The 19,612-nt window shown below is 47.0% G+C and overlaps 1 protein-coding gene across 1 annotated transcript in view; it reads right to left on the bottom strand.

The window, feature by feature from the left end:
• The window catches only part of PDE2A (phosphodiesterase 2A), a 455,035-nt gene that overhangs the window by 107,599 nt on the left and 327,824 nt on the right, over positions 1-19,612 (bottom strand). Inside the window, exon 4 of the mRNA XM_063127363.1 lies at positions 7,883-7,971. Coding sequence (XP_062983433.1) covers positions 7,883-7,971 — 89 coding nt within the window. The remainder of the gene's footprint in view (positions 1-7,882; positions 7,972-19,612) is intronic.

The following is a 19,612-nucleotide window of genomic DNA, read 5'->3' as shown; positions in this document are numbered from 1 at the left end:
GTACTTATCAATGGAACCTTCTCAAACTGGGGAGAGGCAACGAGTGGGGTACCGCAGGGCTCAGTCCTGGGCCCAGTGCTCTTCAACATTTTTATTAATGATTTGGACGAGGAGGTGCAGGGAACGCTGATCAAATTTTCAGATGACACCAAATTGGGTGGGATAGCTAATACCCTGGAAGACAGAAACAAACTTCAAAGTGATCTTGATAGGCTGGAGTGCTGGGCTGAAAACAACCGAATGAAATTTAATAGGGATAAATGCCAAGTTCTACATTTAGGAAATAGAAACCAAAGGCACAGTTACAAGATGGGGGATACTCAGCGATACTACAAACTAGAACGTTCTTGGAATTGTTGTAGATCACAAGCTGAATATGACCCAACAGTATAATGTGGCTGCAATAAACACAAATGCTATTTTGGGCTGCATTCATAGAAGTATAGCTTCCAAATCACATGAGGTACTGATTCCTCTCTATTCGGCCCTGGTTAGGCCTCATCTAGAGTATTGCGTCCAGTTCTGGGCACCACGCTTCAAGAAGGATGCAGACAAGTTGGAGCGTGTTCAGAGGAGGGCAACCAGGATGATCAGGGGGCTGGAAACAAAGCCCTATGAAGAGAGACTGAAAGAACTGGGCATGTTTAGCCTGGAGAAGAGAAGATGGAGGGGAGACATGAGAGCACTCTTCAAATACTTATTTATTTATTTATTTATTTATTACATTTTTATACCGCCCAATAGCCGAAGGTCTCTGGGCGGTTTACAAAAGTTAAAAACAGTGAACATTAAAAAGTATACAAAATTTAAAACCATCAAAAACATAAACAGTATAAAAACAACGATATCCATGTAAAAACAACAGTTCTGGGGTCCGTTAAAAAACAAACAAACTTGATTTGCATTCCTGAATGAAAGAGTATTTTTTTAAAGTCGCAAAATACACGTTTTTGATTAAGGAAAATTAGCATTTTGAAAAAGGCGTTCTCCCTACTCACCCTAATAGGCTAAAATGTAAAAATGTGGATTCTGGTGGGAAAATGCTCACGTGCACGTCTTCGGAAATGTGCACGTCTTCAGAAATATGCACTTGTTCAAGTGTCCACTTTTGAACACAAATACAAAGATTGGGAAAATCCAAACTTTTCCTGAGAATTGCATTCCTGCTCGCATTCACATCTGGCTTTGCAAATGAGGCATAGAATCATAGAATAGCAGAGTTGGAAGAGGCCTACAAGGCCATCGAGTCCAACCCCGTGCTCAATGCAGAATCCACCCTAAAGCATCCCTGACAGATGCTTGTCCAGCTGCCTCTTGAATGCCTCTAGTGTGGGAGAGCCCACAACCTCCCTAGGTAACTGAGTCTATGGTCGTACTCTAACAGTCAGGAAGTTTTTCCTGATCTCCAGCCGTAATCTGGCTTCCTTTAACTTGAACCCGTTATTCCGTGTCCTGCACTCTGGGAGGAGCGAGAAGAGATCCTGGCCCTCCTCTGTGTGACAACCTTTTAAGTATTTGAAGAGGGCTATCATGTCTCCCCTCAGTCTTCTCTTCTCCAGGCTAAACAGGCCCAATTCTTTCTGGGCTTTGCTAGACCTACCGGGTGTTCCGTCGTTGAGGAGCGGTGAAAGCGGCTTTTCCCGTTCAGCCGTGACGCCTCATGATCCACACCTGCCTTCGATTTGTGGCGGAAGTTTGCGCCGGTTGTGCTGCTGCCGCCGCGAGCACGGTTGCGCAGCCACACTGGCCTGATTGCCACGGCTTTTTTTTCCGCTCACTGCACGGTTTGCGCAAGTCCGAAAGACCGCAAACTTGCGCAGCCGTCAGCAGTGCCAGTGCCAGCTGAAGTGCTGCTGGTGCTGTTGAGGGTCAACATTGATACGCTCACTTCCTGATGAGGGTCGTGGCGGGTGTAATATGACCCAAGGTCAATCGTCTGCATGGGCACTCTGTGCCTACATCTCCCATCATGCCTCTGAGGTGTCTGTGCCCTCTGCCCCATCCCAAGGAGCCAACCCACATCTGGCCGTAGCCATGGCAGTAGCCCACAAACAGCTCTGCCCTCTGCCAGCCTGGTACCCACACCAACAGGCAGCGTACAGCACCGCCATTATGCGGCCACGGTGGCTGCCCACCGCGAGGAGTCACCAACTTCCCATGAAGGCGGACTGTGGGATGCCCGGCTTTCCGAAAACTGACCCACGCAGAGGTTGCAGTAGAAAAAACAGGCGCCCATGCCCCAGCCATCCCCAGCAGCGCACCAGCCACTTTTCCGGTCCTCCGTTCCTGCGCAAACTGTCACTGTGGAAATAATAAAAAAAAGCCGCTCCGCCGCACTGCCCCAGCTGGCGGACTGGGCGCAAATGGTGGACGCGGCTTGACCGAAGCCGCTGGCCACTCCCCTTAGCACGCCTTTTCCTGACCAGTGCGGACTGCAGTGACCTCACATCCTCCCACACGTACTCCGAATTAGCGCGGGACGGCAGGAAAAGGCGCACTTGAACTCACTTTTTTAAAGCTGGGATAACGAGGCTTTACCGCAGGATAACAGCGGATCCTCGTGAACGTCATCTGGAAGCCTCGACGCGACTGCGGAAGGTAACGCCCTCAGTCTTTCCTCATAGGGCTTTATTTCCAGACCCCTGATCATCCTGGCTGCCCTCCTCTGAACATGCTCCAGCTTGTCTGCGTCCTTCTTGAACTGTGGAGCCCAGAACTGGACGCAATACTCTAGATGAGGCCTAACCAGGGCCGAATAGAGAGGAACCAGGACCTCACGTGATTTGGAAGCTCTACTTCTATTAATGCAGCCCAAAAAAGTTCTCATCCAACTTGTGAACAGGGGGGGATCTACACTTCTGCTTTAAAGCGCTTTAAAGCGCTTTATAACAGTTTTGACAACTGTTGGGGCCCAGGACACACTGCATATACAGTTTTCAAAACGTTTTCAAAGTGCTTTAAAGCGCTTTAAAAGCAGTAGTGTAGATCCCCCCCAGGAATGAAATCTTCATAAAGCCTTAGATTAAGCAGCAATGCACACAAATGAGGCCCTAGACAGTGGCAGTTCCGAAGGAGAAAGAAATAAGCACAGAGAATAAGATAAGAGCCAGGTGAACAAGATGGGCATGAAATGGCAATAAAATGGAAACGTTTGGGGAAATGACTGTTCGTTTTAGGGTCATTTGTTCAGCTGAAATCAAACGTGCTACTCTTGAAGTGAATCTCAAAAACTCTATACTGTATTAAATCTGCTAGCCCTTTTCTAGCAGATTTAACATAGTATAGAGAGCTTCAGCTAATGGGTGGAATAGAAATGTAATAAATAAAATAAAATAATGAATGCAATAAATATCTTCTTTCAAATCTAGCCAGCGCGACTGAGCAGGGCCATCTGAACAGATGCCATCTCACCATTACGACCCAGGGCAATTGGGGTGAAGACCCTTCCCTGTGTGCCGGAGTCTTGGTGTTTTTGTGAGTTTGCTTGTCTGGCTGTTGGCCTGTTTCACGAGAGCTGGTGCGCAAAGGGCAATAAAAGCTCAGATCGGATATTTAAACAGAGGGCGAGTGCTTTTTTATAGGGGAAATTAACGAAGTGAAAACACTTTAAAGGGCCAGATGGGACCCAGTGGCGAGGCAGTGAAAGTACAAGAGTTAGTTAAATCGTAACTCAGACAGGGAGTTATTATGCAGAGTGGGAAAGGATGAAATCCGGTTGAACGAGGGAAAATTCACCCCAGAAATCTAACTCAGACTAAATTCCTATTGTAATGGCTGTTAAGTGAACAACTGAAGAATACTCCATTGTTTCCGAATCACCTTGGGTGATTACCGGGTGTATGCTGGGTCTCCTTTCTCCCCATTTCAGGATCTGGGGAGGGACATTACTCCAAGCGTTGAGAATGGGGACGATGATTCATGCCATTTCTGGGGGGAAGGGAGGAGACTTACCTGGCAGGACAGGTAGAGGACAGAGCTCCAGTCCTGCAGCCATGCCAAAAAAAATGCCAGCAGCTTTTAAAAATTAAAAGCCCCCCCTCCCTCCCTGATGTACACTCCTTGATGTCCTTTCTGCTGTTTGGGGTTCCACCAAACCTCTGCTTCCAATTTGCCCCTTGAAAATAGGGTGGCGAATTGGAGACAACTGTTTCGGTCCACCCCTACAATGGCTGGAAGATGTTTCTTCACTGGCCCATGATGCTGGTGGCTCCTAGCAGCCATATCCCATGTGTCAGTTTGGGGAGAAGCAAGCTAGTTAGCCATCAAGGAAGACACACGTCTGTGTTGGGCAGCAAGCTGGAGAGAGAAAAGTTTGGGGTGGGGAGAGGAATGGCTAGTCCTGACTGACCGGGGTGCTGGTCTGCTCCTCCCCAGCTGGCATCAAGGGCTGGCACCATCGGGCACTTATTAACATGGGACACAACTGAGCAGGACTTTCTCCTGCACTGGCCCCAGTGAGAATATGGATCTGAACATAACCGCAAATCTGCTATTATAATCGCACTAAATTATTTTAGTGCTGAGCTGGAAGATCTCAGCAGAGAACCTTCGGCATGAATTTGGAAGAAGTGTGTATGTGGGAGAAATGGGCCCCAAAGGGGTGGGAATTTTGGGGGTGGGGTGGAGAAGCATTATAAGGCAACTTTCTCCATCCTGGTGCCTTCCAGATGTGTTGGACTAACACATCTGGAGGATACTAGACCGGCCAAAGCTGTTATAAGGAGATCGCAAAGGTTGTTATAAGGAGATCGCAAGCTGAATATGAGCCAACAGTGCGATATGGCTGCACGAAAGGCAAATGCTATTTTGGGCTGCATTAATAGAAGTATAGCTTCCAAATCGCACAAGGTACTGGTTCCTCTCTATTCAGCCCTGGTCAGGCCTCATGTAGAGTATTGCATCCAGTTCTGGGCTCCACAATTCAAGAAGGACGCAGACAAGCAGGAGCATGTTCAGAGGAGAGCAACCAGGATGATCAGGGGTCTGGAAACAAAGCCCTACGAAGAGAGACTGAAAGAACTAGGCATGTTTAGCCTGGAGAAGAGAAGATGGAGGGGAGACATGATAGCACTCTTCAAATACTTGAAAGGTTGTCACACAGAGGAGGGCCAGGATCTCTTCTCGATCTTCCCAGAGTGCAGGACACGGAATAACGGGCTCAAGTTAAAGGAAGCCAGATTCCGGTTGGACATCAGGAAAAACTTCCTGACTGTTAGAGCAGTACGACAATGGAATCAGTTACCTAGGGAGGTTGTGGGCTCTCCCACACTTGAGGCCTTCAAGAGGCAGCTGGACAACCACCTGTCAGGGATGCTGTAGGGTGGATTCCTGCATTGAGCAGGGGGTTGGACTCGATGGCCTTGTAGGCCCCTTCCAACTCTGCTATTCTATGATTCTATGATTCTATGAGTTTTTTGGCACTCAACGTCTGCTGCCTGGAAGACTCGCCTGCCTTTGCTGTGCAGAGGTGCTAGATCCGATTTTAAGTCACAGCACGAACGCCAAAAGCCACCGTGAAGGCTCCCCAGATTTCTACATAACCGCTGTTTCTCAGCTCTCAAGGGTGTTTTATGCTAAATTTGCGACCTCCTCTTGACAAAGTTCCAATTTGGAGTCACCGGAGTGCTTAGGGAGCTTTGAGTAAACGGAACGGAGATTATATCATTAGGCAGGGATCAGTGGTGTTTCGGCGGCATTATTATACGCCCAGCCGTTTGCAGAGAGTCAAAAGGGTGTGAAAACCCCCCCCCCCATGTGGAGCTTTCGCAGGAGCCAGGCCCACCGTGGGGAACGCCAGTGACAATGGCGGAGGGACATTGCTTTCCCCCATAATTGGCCTGTTAACATCAGCAAGTTAATTTGCAAGCCGGAGCCTGGCAGCCAAAGATGCAGTGCGGGGAGGCTCTAAATCGATGTGTGCAATTCATCCAGTTCCTTTGAATCCCTTCTTCTTAGACTCTCTCTCTCTCTCTCTCTCTCTCTTTTACAATATGCTTGGATGAAGACAGATGTTATGTTTTTAGGGCAGGGGAGCTGGTTGGGAAACACCAGCGCATTCAACATCCATGTACTTTTTTCCTCGCCACGGTCAACGCGGGTTCTGCAAGCTTGCTGCAAAATCTTGACTGTGAACGACTGTGAATTGGTTAGTATCCATGCCGTCACCAAAACACCTTCTCCAAGCCAATCCCTACAGTGGCTTTGCAATAGTATTTTTTTCAATGTTTCCATTTTTAAATTGTGAAGGGTAAAGGTAGGAATGGTTAGACAAACATGTGGTACTATATATTTTTTTCTTACAGCACAGGGAATCCCCATAAAGGTTGGGTGTGTCTGTACAGCCTCTGGCTCTCTTGGTTGAAGAGAGAATTGCTGCTAAGGGAGTTATCACAACTGAGAAAAATCAGCTCTGATCTCTCTGGGAGAGAAGAAGCACTCCTTGTGCACGGCTTAGCTCGCTGACTCGAGTCTTCTGGAGCAATTTCTTACACCGGCACAATTTTGTAGACACATTGTGATCCGGTTGCGCTAGCTGATTTTGGAGATGGTGGCGGGGGGATCAGTTGAGTTAGTGGCCTTGTGTTCCTTATAATCCAAACTTGATTCTATATAAATCTATACAGATCGCTGGCTGGCTGAAAACAATTGGGGAACGATCCAACCTGTATGGTGTGTACATGATTGTGAGTCAGCAAGAGGAAGACCAGATGGAATAGCGGAGAGGGCTCCTGCACGCAAACTATCCCTTCTGAAAATAACAGCAACACAGGAATCTGCCTTATCCTGAATCATAGAATCATAGAATAGTAGAGTTGGAAGGGGCCTACAAGGCCATCAAGTCCAACCCCCTGCTCAATGCAGGAATCCACCCTAAAGCATCCCTGACAGATGGCTGTCCAGCTGCCTCTTGAAGGCCTCGAGTGTGGGAGAGCCCACAACCTCCCTAGGTAACTGGTTCCATTGCCGTACTGCTCTAACAGTCAGGAAGTTTTTCCTGATGTCCAGCCGGAATCTGGCTTCCTGTAATTTGAGCCCATCCGTGTCCTGCACTCTCAGAGGATCGAGAAGAGATCCTGGCCCTCCTCTGTGTGACAACCTTTAAGTATTTGAAGAGTGCTATCATGTCTCCCCTCCATCTTCTCTTCTTCAGGCTAAACATGCCCAGTTCTTTCAGTCTCTCCTCATAGGGCTTTGTTTCCAGACCCCTGATCATCCTGGTTGCCCTCCTCTGAACACGCTCCAGCTTGTCTGCATCCTTCTTGAATTGTGGAGCCCAAAACTGGATGCAATACTCTAGATGAGGCCTAACCAGAGCCAAATAGAGAGGAACCAGGACCTCGCGCGATTTGGAAGCTAAACTTCTATTAATGTAGCCCAAAATAGCATTTGCGTTTCTTGCAGCCACATCACACTGTTGGCTCAGATTCAGCTTGTGATCAGACCCTTTAGTCCACCTAGCCCAGTAATGCTGACACTGACTGGCAACAAGGGCTCTTCGGGGTGTCAGGCAAAGTTTTTCCTGCCCTACCTGGAGTTGCTGCTGAGGATCCAACCTGGGGCCATCTACCACGGAGCCAGGGTCCCTCCCCCCCACAACCCAGCTTCTACACAGCTATTAAAGCTGCAGGCCCCCCGCTGTCCTCTTTTGCATCCAGCCACCCTAGGCTGCCACAAACCGGTTGAAATTGTTTGTATCGGAGTAGCAATCCTTTTGTACTATATTAAAAGGCAGGACATAATTGGAATGTTCCACTTAAAGCGCTTTGCTTTTTCAGTCAATAAAGCAATATTCCAGCCTTCCTTAAAGTACAATTATTTCAACACTGGTATGAAGGAGTTTGCAAGCAGATTTCAATCTCTCTCCGCAGCGAATGGTGCTTACCTGAGTCTTCCCTCCTGCGGTAACTCGTGGGGTGGGTCATTGCACGTCAGGCGAGTCTCCCCATCCAGGACGTAGACGTAGACTCTTTCCTGTGGGGTAAAGAGCACACATTTCAGTTCTCCTCCGAAGCTGCCACAGCAAACACCAGATACAAGCATTTTAGCATGAATTCATTAAAAAAAAAATTAGAATTAGTGCTAAGAGGATTTCCAGGTTTCGGTGTTAACAGAGTTTTGTTTTGTTTCTTGTCAATTTTGCTACTGGGGAAGACATGAGAGCACTCTTCAAAGACTTAAAAGGTTGTCACACAGAGGAGGGCCAGGATCTCTTCTCGATCCTCCCAGAGTGCAGGACACGGAATAAGGGGCTCAAGTTAAAGGAAGCCAGATTCCGGCTGGACATCAGGAAAAACTTCCTGACTGTTAGAGCAGTACGACAATGGAACCAGTTACCTAGGGAGGTTGTGGGCTCTCCCACACTAGAGGCCTTCAAGAGGCAGCTGGACAACCATCTGTCAGGGATGCTTTAGGGTGGATTCCTGCATTGAGCAGGGGGTTGGACTCAATGGCCTTATAGGCCCCTTCCAACTCTGCTATTCTATGATTCTGCAAAAAGAAGAAGGCGGAAACAGCTTCTTTCAATCAGTGGAAGGCAAGCCAGGGCAGAGTAAACTAACACAGCAGAATACAGACCAAACTGCACATAATAGGAAAGCTGTGATATTGAAGGAAAGGAAATGAACCTCTCGTGCAAGCACTGAGTCATTGCTGACTCTTGGAGGGACGCCAGCTTTCGCTGACGTGTTCTTGGCAGGCCTTATAGCGGGCTGGTTTGCCGTTGCCTTCCCCAGCCATTATTACCTTTCCACCAGCTATCTGGGTACTCATTTTACCGACCTCGGGAGGATGGAAGGCTGAGTCGACCTGAGCCGGCTGCCTGAAACCAGCTTCCGCTGGGATCGAACTCAGGCCGTGGGGAGAGTTTCGGCTGCAGAAACTGCTGCTTTACCGCACTGCGCCACACGAGGCCCTTGTGATATTGAAAGCAAGGACCAAATTTTGCCCAACCAAGAACAAGCAGCTGTGTCAAAGTTTGCCTGTTGGGAGTTACTCAGCACACACCTGCCCCAGGTCCCGCCCATATGAAAATACTTTGGATTTATTCTCCAACTTCCCCAAGTAGCAAAATCGACAAGAAACAAAACAGAGAAGTAATAAGAACTTTCCCTATGAGACACAACTGTGAACCAGGGTAAAATGGAGTCCATCATGGCAGTGAGTATTATATGTATGTGTGTGTCTATATCATTTTCATTATATCACTAAGAAAGAAGGTATTAAACATTCAGTTATATTTAGCCATGTAAATTCCCCAAGGGAGAAAAAGGTATCTGTCCACAACTTTTCAGAACGTCTGTATTTCAACTCATAGATTTTAGTTATACTTGATCACACCAGGAAAAACTTCCTAACTGTTAGAGCAGTATGACAATGGAATCAGTTACCTAGGGAGGTTGTGGGCTCTCCCACACTAGAGGCCTTCAAGAGGCAGCTGGACAACCATCTGTCAGGGATGCTTTAGGGTGGATTCCTGCATTAAGCAGGGGGTTGGACTGGATGGCCTTGTAGGGCCCTTCCAACTCTGCTATTCTGTGATTCTATGATTCTACATATAGCAGCCTTTCTCCAACCTGGTGCTCACCAGATGTGTTGGATTACAACTCCCATCACCCTAGTCAGCATGGGCATTAGTGGTGATAGCTAGGGATGATGGAGTTTTAGTCTAACACCTCTGGTGGATGCAGGCTGGGGAAGGCTGGTATATACTCCAACCAATTTGTGCCTCTTCATGCTCACACAGCTGTAGCCAACCCCCCCAGCACAGCTGGCAAAGGGCATTATGGGAGTTGTAGTCCAACACAACAAATTGGACTGGAATGATTTGAAAGGGAAAGAGGGGGAGACACCCATAGATCCATAAAAAGGATAGAATGAACCTCCCATTGTCTGGGTAGGCCTTTTCTAGTTTCACACTGAAAATCAGGTTTGAAATATCCCCAGGGACAGAAATGAGGGCTGCCCATAGAAATTCAGGAAGAAATGCAAGATTTTAACATAGCTAGTTGTGGGCACCAGTGTGTCCACCTCAAACCTCTCCCTCAAAAACAACAATCCCAAATGGAGAGCGAGAAACCCAAGAGCCCAACGTGGACTGATCGGTGGACATGAAATGCTGACTACCTTCTAAAGGGAAGTGGTTGGGGGTAGAAAGCGGTGTGTGTGTGTGTGTGTGTGTGTGTTAGGGAGGGAGGGAGAATGCCCCCGTCTAATAATGTATGCTAAACATTTTTAACACACTCACTTCCTTCCCTAAAACTTACCAAATGTGTAAAAAGTACAATCACTGAGTATTCCAGATTTGCCTTTGCCAGTCCTCAATCAGCGGTTTTCCTTGACTTTTTCCTATTTCTGCGCTGTTTCCAACTCTAGCACTAATAACCAGACTAGCCTTCAGCTTCTGTGGCCTGCTGAGCAGGTGAATTAATAAATGATTATAGCGCCTCTGTACATGTGCAGAAATCATCTCTCTCTCTGCCAGAAGAGAGCCAGCCTACATATGTGAAAACTGTTGCAGTTTTATCTACACACAACGGGAATTAATGCCTGAGAGAGGGCAGGATTTTCTGGCCGGCAGAGGGTCCAGCAGCGATCATTTTAGAAATTCAGCACCGCTGGGTGTTGCATAATGATTTTGCACCCTTGCATAGGCCCACGGCTTCACCGGAAGCTGAAGCTCAGAGACTAGCTGGAGGAGCCGGCTGCAGTTTCTAGGAGGAACATCACCCAAGCATAGCTTCCAGCTCCAATTAACTCCAATACAGACATTCACTTGAGCCTATTAAGTGTGTCAGCGACGCTGGCAAAGCAGCCCAGGACACGCCAGGCCATTAGCTCCGATGCGACTCTCGGAGAAGCGGCAGGCTCTGGTGGACCACACACGCCACAGCACCCAGCTGCCTCCCAGCCGGCCAGCCGGAATAAATTCTAAGCTTCCTGTGTGCCTTCCCGGTTAGCCGACATCTTCACCTCCCAGAATGGCTTAATGTTATCTGGCAGCTAATTATCTCCCAGCGTCTCCATCACTAACGAGCTTCACAATTAAATCTTCTACACAGTGGCTTAGCTGGATGGGCGGCTGCTCCGGCTTCCTTGGGTGGCTGCCTTGCAGGCCTATTATTATTATTATTATTATTATTATTATTATTATTATTATTATTGAACTTGTTTGATTTGATTCTTTTCTTCCCAGAAATGTGAGTGTCGGGCTCCAAAGAAGCAGCACTTCCCATCTCTCTCAGCTATTATCAGAAACAACTACCTCCAATGGCATAAAACTTCCTGACTGTTAGAGTAGTACGACAATGGAAACAGTTACTTAGGGAGGTGGTGGTCTCTCCCACACTAGAGGCAGCTGGACAACCATCTGTCAGGGCTGCTTTAGGGTGGATTCCTGCATTGAGCAGGGGGTTGGACTCGATGGCCTTGTGGGCCCCTTCCAACTCTACTATTCTATGATTCTATGATTCTCTCTCCCCTTCCACAACACTCAAGACATAGGTAACTTTGGCCAGGCTTGCTCGATCCAGGCAAAGTAGTAGCTGGTATATCAGCTGAAGCTGATCAAAGCAGTGTCAAGGCACAGAAGTCCTGTGAGCCTCCACTAATGAGACCAGATCAACAAGCTGGAGCGTGTTCAGAGGAGGGCCACCAGGATGATCAGGGGTTTGGAAACAAAGCCCTATGAAGAGAGACTGAAAGAACTAGGCACGTTTAGCCTGGAGAAGAGAAGATTGAGGGGAGACATGATAGCACTCTTCAAATACTTAAAAGGTTGTCACACAGAGGAGAGCCAAGATCTCTTCTCAATCCTCCCAGAGTGCAGGACATGGAATAATAGGCTCAAGTTAAAGGAAGCCAGATTCCAGCTGGACATCAGGAAAAACTTCCTGACTGTTAGAGCAGTACGACAATGGAATCAGTTACCTAGGGAGGTTGTGGGCTCTCCCACACTCGAGGCCTTCAAGAGGCAGCTGGACAACCATCTGTCAGGGATGCTTTAGGGTGGATTCCTGCATTGAGCAGGGGGGTTGGACTTGATGGCCTTGTAGGCCCCTTTCAACTCTGCTATTCTATGATTCTATGATTCTAGTGAAGTTGTCTGCAGAAGCTGTCTGCAGTTGTCTGCAGAACCCTAGCAGCTTCTGCAGACAACTGCACTAACGTTATAAAGCCCTGAGGAAGAACGCAACTGCGTTCAAAACGCGTAAGCACCTGGCACTTTAATAAAACTTCTGTCCTGTGAGGTGATGTTTGCCCTGTTCTGGACGGGGTTGCACTCCCTCTAAAGGATCGGGTCCGTAGTTTGGGGGTGCTCTTGGATCCAGAACTGTCACTTGAGGCACAGGTGAACTCAGTGGCAAAGAGCACCTTTTATCAGCTCAGGCTGATATACCAGCTGTGCCCTTATCTGGACGGAGATAGCCTAGCTACAGTTATCCATGCTCTGATAACCTCTCGTTTGGATTACTGCAATGCATTATACGTGGGGCTGCCTTTGAAAATGGTCCGGAAACTTCAACTGGTGCAAAACAGGGCAGCACGCTTACTAACAGGGACTGGCCGACGAGACCACATTACACCAGTCCTTTTCCAGCTTCATTGGCTGCCAGTCCAGGTCTGGGCCTGATTCAAAGTGCTGGTATTAACATTTAAAGCCCTAAACGGCTTGGGGCCAGGCTATCTGAAGGAACGCCTCCTCCCGTATGTACCTGCCCGGACCCTAAGATCATCCTCAGGGGTCCTTCTCCGCGAGCCCCTGCCAAAGGCAGGTGGCTACCAGGAGCAGGGCCTTCTCTGCTGTGGCACCCCGGCTGTGGAATGAGCTCCCTAAGGAGGTTCGCTTGGCACCTACATTATATGCTTTTAGACGCCAGGTGAAGACCTTTTTATTCTCCCAACATTTTAACAATCTATAAATTTTAAATAACATGGTTTTAAATTTGTAATTTTGCATTGGTGCTGTTTTTATCTGGTTGAGCTTTTATATTGTATTTTATATTATGGTTTTATATACTGTTGTTTTATACTTTGAATGGTTTTAATTTTCGTGAACCGCCCAGAGAGCTCCGGCTATTGGGCGGTATAGAAATGTAATAAATAAATAAATAAATAAATAAAACTTTTACTAATAATATTATTGTAGAAGATTCCTTGGTTCCACCCTTGCCTTTGGCTATTTTTTACTCCCCTATGGGGTTTTCCTTGCTTTTGCACTTGTTCTTCGATATAGCACAAGGACAGCAATACACGGGATGGAAGCGCAGGTTTCTTGTGCACAGAGGGGGGGAAAAACAGGCTTTCCCCACTCCAAAATAAGGCGGAAAGAGGAGAGAAAGAGGCGAGATGAGCACAGAACACAGACAATGTCATATGAGTACCGCACTGCAAAAACTCATACCAGGCATGGCAAAGGTGTGATAAATCGCTGGTGTGCTGGAGCTCATCGTCCTGTCACAAAGTGAGCAGAATCTCAACCCTTTCCTACAGCTGATGAGAAGTGGAAAGACGAATGCCCCCCCTCACCCCACATCCCACCATGCTTCTTGCTCAGGTAAAACGACTTATGAATTTGGAGAGAGAGAGAGAGAGAGAGAGAGAGAGAGAGTCAGTTGTGATTCGTGGTATTTCCGTGGAGTTTTCTAGTTTATCATTATTATTATTATTATTATTATTTATTTATATAGCACCATCAATGTACATGGTGCTGCACAGAATAAAACAATAAAATAGCAAAACCCTGCCGCATAGGCTTACATTCTAATAAAACCATGATGAAACAATAAGGAGGGGAAGAGAATGCAAACAGGCACAGGATAGAGTAAAACTAACAGTATAGAAGTCAGAAAAAAATCAAGTTTTAAAAGCTTTAGAAAAAATAAAAGTTTTTAGCTGAGCTTTAAAAGCTGCGATTGAACTTGTAGTTCTCAAATGTTCTGGAAGAGTGTTCCAGGCGTAAGGGGCAGCCGAAGAAAATGGACGAAGCCGAGCAAGGGAAGTAGAGACCCTTGGGCAGGCGAGAAACATGGCATCAGAGGAGCGAAGAGCACGGGGCAATAGTGTGAGATGAGAGAGGAAAGATAGGAAGGAGCTAGACAGTGAAAAGCTTTGTAGGTCAACAGGAGAAGTTTATATTGGATTCTGGAGTGAATTGGAAGCCAATGAAGAGATTTCAGAAGTGGAGTTGTTAGCATAACCACCTCCATTTTCTAAAGGAAGCTGTATAGTATCCATTATACACCAGGCGAAATGTCATGCACCGAGGGCGTCTTCAAGGGTGTCTTCTGTGTAACTGTCTTATCTATCCAAAACAATAGTTTCACGGCTCCAGGCGGAAAGTTAACTTGTAGTAACTTACTGTTACAAACGGATTGTTTTGCAGAAGACAAGAAGGCTCTGGTGTTACGTTCTGATTGGTTAATATTGCTATGGGGCACTGCCCCTTTCAGGCTTGAAAAGCTGTGCTGAATTTCCAATTCTTTGTCAGACTGTTGCTTTCAAAACTCTCAGATCTTGATTATAATCAAGATAACATGGTCAGAGCGGCGAGCCAAGAAGATGATCTTAGCAGCAGAGTGGTGGACCGAGACCAACGGACTGATGTGAGAAGAAGGAAGGCCAGTGAGAAGAAGGTTGCAGTAGTCCAACCGAGAAATAACCAATGCATGAACAAGAGTCTTGGCAGAAGAGACAGACAGAAATGGTCGAATCCTGGCAATATTATACAGGAAAAAACGACAGGATTTAGCTACTGCCTCAATATGAGGAATAAAGGAGAGCGAGGAATCAAATATAAAGCCAAGACTATGAGCTTCCTTGACTGGAGTAAGTGTAACATCATTGACAGTAAGAGAGAATGAGAGGTGAGGAGAAGGTTTAGGAGGAAAAACAAGCAATTCAGTCTTTGCCATATTAAGTTTCAAACGACGATGAAGCAACCAAGCTGAGATATCTGAAAGACATGCCAAGATACGGTCGTGAACATCAGGAGAAAGATCCGGAGATAAAAGATATAATTGTGTATCATCGGCATACAGATGATATTGGAGGCCATGAGATTGAATAAGCTTGCCCAAGGGCAACATGTATAAAGAAAACAACAACGGGCCAAGCACCGAGCCTTGTGGAACCCCTACTGAAAGGGGAAAAGAAGAAGACGAGCTGCCATTAGCCAACACGTTGAAAGAGCGACCCGCTAGATAGGAGGCAAACCAGTTATAGACAGAGCCACAAAATCCGAGGTCATGAAGGGAATCCAAAAGAAGATTGTGATCAACCGTGTCAAAGGCTGCAGTAAGATCAAGGAGAATAAGAACGGAATAAAGGCCTTTAGACTTTGCAATAAGAAGATCATTGGTAATCTTAGTAAGGGCTGTTTCAGTGGAATGCAAAGGACGGAATCCAGATTGAAAAGGATCTAGAGCAGAGTTACTAGAAAGAAAATCAAGACAATGAGAGTACACCACACACTCCAGGATCTTTGAAACAAAAGGCAACAAAGAGACAAGTCGGTAGTTAGACAGAGAAAGCACATCAAGAGTAGATTTCATCTAACTCTCACCAGGACTAGATGCCTTTTTGGGAAAATAACCCAGAAAACTGGCTACAAACTGGAAAAGCTGGTAAGACCTGAGCGAGAGATGCCTCCCTAATTTAACCTAAGTGAAGTTTTGAGATAAATCCAAAGACTCCATAGGCACTAGGGATCTCTCCAAAGCATGACATGAAAGATTTGTGGAATTTCAAAGTGTGTGTGTGTGTGTGTGTGTGTGTGTGTGTGTGTGTGTGTGTAGCAGCCTTCTCCAACCTGACACCCTCCAGAAGTGTTGGACTACAATCCCCATAATCCCCCAGCCAGCTGGAGGGTGCCAAGTTGGGTGAGGCTGATGTAGAGTGTTCATAAGCACCACTAAATCTCTTCACGGCATTCCACATTTCCCTAGCAATGTTCCCCTGTGGGGTCAAAGATTTCCGGAAATGGTAGGACAGACAAGCTCAGTTCATGCCTTCAATTATCCATGAGGGCTTAACTCATGAGGTGGAATTTCTACCTCCCAATCTTCAGTTCAATAGAAGGAGAGCAGAGTTGGGGACAATTGGTCTGGTGGACCTTGGTCTGATCCAGCATGGGTCTTCTTAGAATGAAAGTAATATGTAAGGTTCTCCTTGACATGTCTTCTAGTGTTGGGGCAAAAATCCACCTGGGCCTGTGAAGGTAGCGGATGTCCCCACATCCGGCCCTTACAAGCCCAGGCAGACGCCCCCAGCATATTTTTGCCTGAACTCTGTTTAAAGAGTGATCCCCCCCTTTGTCCTTTCTCCTCGCTGCATTAATGGTGACGGGGGAAACACACAGTTTCCCCAAGCCGTTAGCATGGCTGGGAGAATTGTGGACTTTCTGGAGGCTCCAGAAAGTGTGCTTTGCCCCCCCCCCCCGCACTCCAATCAAAGGTTTTAAGAGGGCCTTTAAAGTCATGATTGGTGCAGCAGGCCGTTTAGGGCTTTAAATGTTAATACCAGCACTTTGAATCAGGCCCGGATCTGGACTGGCAGCCAATGAAGCTGGAAAAGGACTGGCGTGATGTGGTCTCGTCGGCCAGTCCCTGTTAGTAACCGCGCTGCCCTGTTTTGTACCAGTTGAAGTTTCCGGACCGTTTTCAAAGGCAGCCCCATGAATAACGCATTGCAGTAATCCAAACGAGAGGTTATCAGAGCATGGATCACTGTAGCTAGGCTACACCCCTTCATTGTTCTGCACCCACCCAGGTTGCCTGTGCTTCCTGAACTGAAAAAGCCCCATGGGAGGAATTACCTCATCATGTCATGATGTAACCCTTATTCCATAATGCAAGAAGACACACTTTAGCGATGGTTGGCCTTGTACAATCCTGCAGATTTTTACATGATCCAAGCCCTATCAAATGCAACCTTTGCTCAGAGTTTTCTCATGCCCTGGCCTCAAGTTCCCAATCAAAGTAAAGTATTTGGATACTTAAGTTTCAGTTGCAAAATCTCATACCTGCAACACACAGTGGTGGCCAAAATTGTGGACACTTTTTGAAATTTTCATGTTTTGCAACTTTGCATGCTTATAGAAAATGTTCTGTTTCACGAAATTCAAATGTTTATATAGCAATTGAAAGAGAATTTAATGCTGAATTCAATACAAAAAACAGAATGCAAATATCTGCAGTACAAAAGAAGTTATGCTTACTTTAGTGTAAAAACAAACACAGGTGTGATTGAGTGAAGATGCGGATTGGAATTGCAAACCCTACTGGCCAATCACAGTCCTTGTTCCGGGGACCGATCACGTGACAGTAGCTGCGCTACATCCTGTTTCAAATCTTGGATAGTCAGTTTTGCTGTTTGTTCTGTAACTGAAGCGCCATTGGAGATGGTGTGAATATTTGAAGTACTTCTCAAATTAAACGTGTACGTCGGTACATCATAAATAGAGCGATGGCACCAAAGAAAAGAGTTGATTGGACACCCAGGAAGAGAAGCTGGACGGTTGTATTACGTGAATCAGGTCTTTCAATTGATATATACACATTTGAATTTCGTGAAACAGAACATTTTCTATAAGCATGCAAAGTTGCAAAACACAAAAATTTCAAAAAGTGTCCACAATTTTGGCCAACACTGTAAGTGCACATGTAAGCCTTATTGATTAACTGGTACTTCAACCGATCTAAAATGTCACTGCAAATCGCACATTAAGTAGATTTCTCTCTTAGGCCGGTTTAAATCCCAAAGGAAATGCCCGATCACTGCAAACTAAAAGGAACGAGGGCTTCATCATATGTTGCAAGACAGGCAGGGATCCTCCCATTTCCTTCCTGCCAGGAACAGTTCACCCCATATTTGGAAGAGCCATTTGGCTCTCTCCTGCCCACCCACCCCCAGTGCCATCCCCGTGTAATGTCAGCAGCAAGTGATCATTAAAAAGAACACTTTGCGGAATACGCTTCAACCTCCAGTGGAGAAGCAAAGAACAAATGCAAACAGGGGAAAAAAAGAGAGACAGTGTTTGTCTTATTCGCTGGCGCGCTTCATCAGAGACAAAATAAATTACAGCGCTTCCCCAGCTTTTCGCTTCGGGGAGAGGGAAGCGGCGCAAAGCAGGCGTCGGCTCTTTCAGATGGGAAGCCGGGGCTGCTTAGTTCAAGGAGGGGAAATGGCCCACTTGTGTCGCACTCTTTCTGTGGCCACCAATAATCTCGCTGCCCTTCCGAAGCTTTCTCTTGGAGGAAGGGAGTAGCACAAAGCAGCGCCACTCCCACCCAACCTAAACTTCACTGCCGAGGAATCAGGCAACCCGGAAGAAAATCCAGAGTCCAGACCTGAAGGGTTGCTCATCTCTGCAGCTCAGTGGTGCTGAGCCAGGTCTGGGTTCAGGGAAGAAGAAGCCACAAGCCAAGCAAGCACCAACCAAGAGGCAAGAGCTGCTGCTGTTGTGCTCAGCTGCCTGCCTCTCCGTCTGCCGCCGTTGCACAGCCCCACTCAGGGAGGGGTGGGGAGATCTTGGCTCGTGCGGCTACTCATTGGCTCGTTCGACCCCCCCCCCACGCCTATTCAGCATAACAAAGGAGTGTGGGAGGCCTCTCAGTGGTTCCTCTTGCTTATAGCCAGGGGGCGCAAGTGAGCAGGTTAGGGGTTTTAGAGGGTTGTTGGACAGGACATCCTTGCTGGGGGAATGTTATGTACAAGCTCTGGAATCCTCTAGGAATCCCCAATATCAACAAGCTGAGAGGGAGGGAGGAGAAAACTAGGTCTGATGCCATTCGGTTTAACACACACACACACACACACACACACACACACCCATTCAACAGATCAAGGTCTGGGGGGGAGCCAGAAAGGCAGTTCATTGGCCCGTCCCCTTGCCCCTACCAATGAGCCATGCCTGGAGGAAAGTGAGGGCCAAGAAAAACCAGGGGATTGGCAAAGAAGAACCAGAGAAGGACATAGAATCATAGAGTTGGAAGGGGCCTACAAGGCCATCGAGTCCAATCCCCTGCTCAATGCAGGAATCCACCCTAAAGCATGGGAGAGGGCCTTCTGTGTTGTAGCACCCTAAAGCATCCCTGACAGATGGTTGTCCAGCTGCCTCTTGAAGGTCTCTCGCGTTGGAGAGCCCACCACCTCCCTAGGGAACTGATTCCATCATCAAAGCCAGGTGGATGTCACCATGTTTAGCCTGGAGAAGAGAAGATTGAGGGGAGACATGATAGCACTCTTCAAATACTTAAAAAGTTGTCAACAGAGGAGGGCCAGGACAACCTCGCCTGCCCAAGGGCCTCTACTTCCCTTGCTCGGCTCCGTCCATTTTCTTCTGCTGCCCCTTACGCCTGGAACGCTCTTCCAGAACATTTGAGAACTACAAGTTCAATCGCAGCTTTTAAAGCTCAACTAAAAACTTTTCTTTTTCCTAAAGCTTTTAAAACTTGATGTTGTGCAGACTTTATACTGTTAGTTTTACCCTACCCTGTGCCTGCTTACCCTACCCTGTGCCTGTTTGCCTTCTCTTCCCCTCCTTATTGTTTTACTATGATTTTATTAGATTGTAAGCCTATGCGGCAGAGTCTTGCTATTTACTGTTTTACTCTGT

Source organism: Elgaria multicarinata, chromosome 5 (assembly GCF_023053635.1).
Source record: "Elgaria multicarinata webbii isolate HBS135686 ecotype San Diego chromosome 5, rElgMul1.1.pri, whole genome shotgun sequence".
NCBI classification, from domain to species: domain Eukaryota; kingdom Metazoa; phylum Chordata; class Lepidosauria; order Squamata; family Anguidae; genus Elgaria; species Elgaria multicarinata.
The sequence above is the reverse complement of the archived record's forward strand: the minus strand, read 5'-3'. Positions and strand labels throughout refer to the sequence as shown.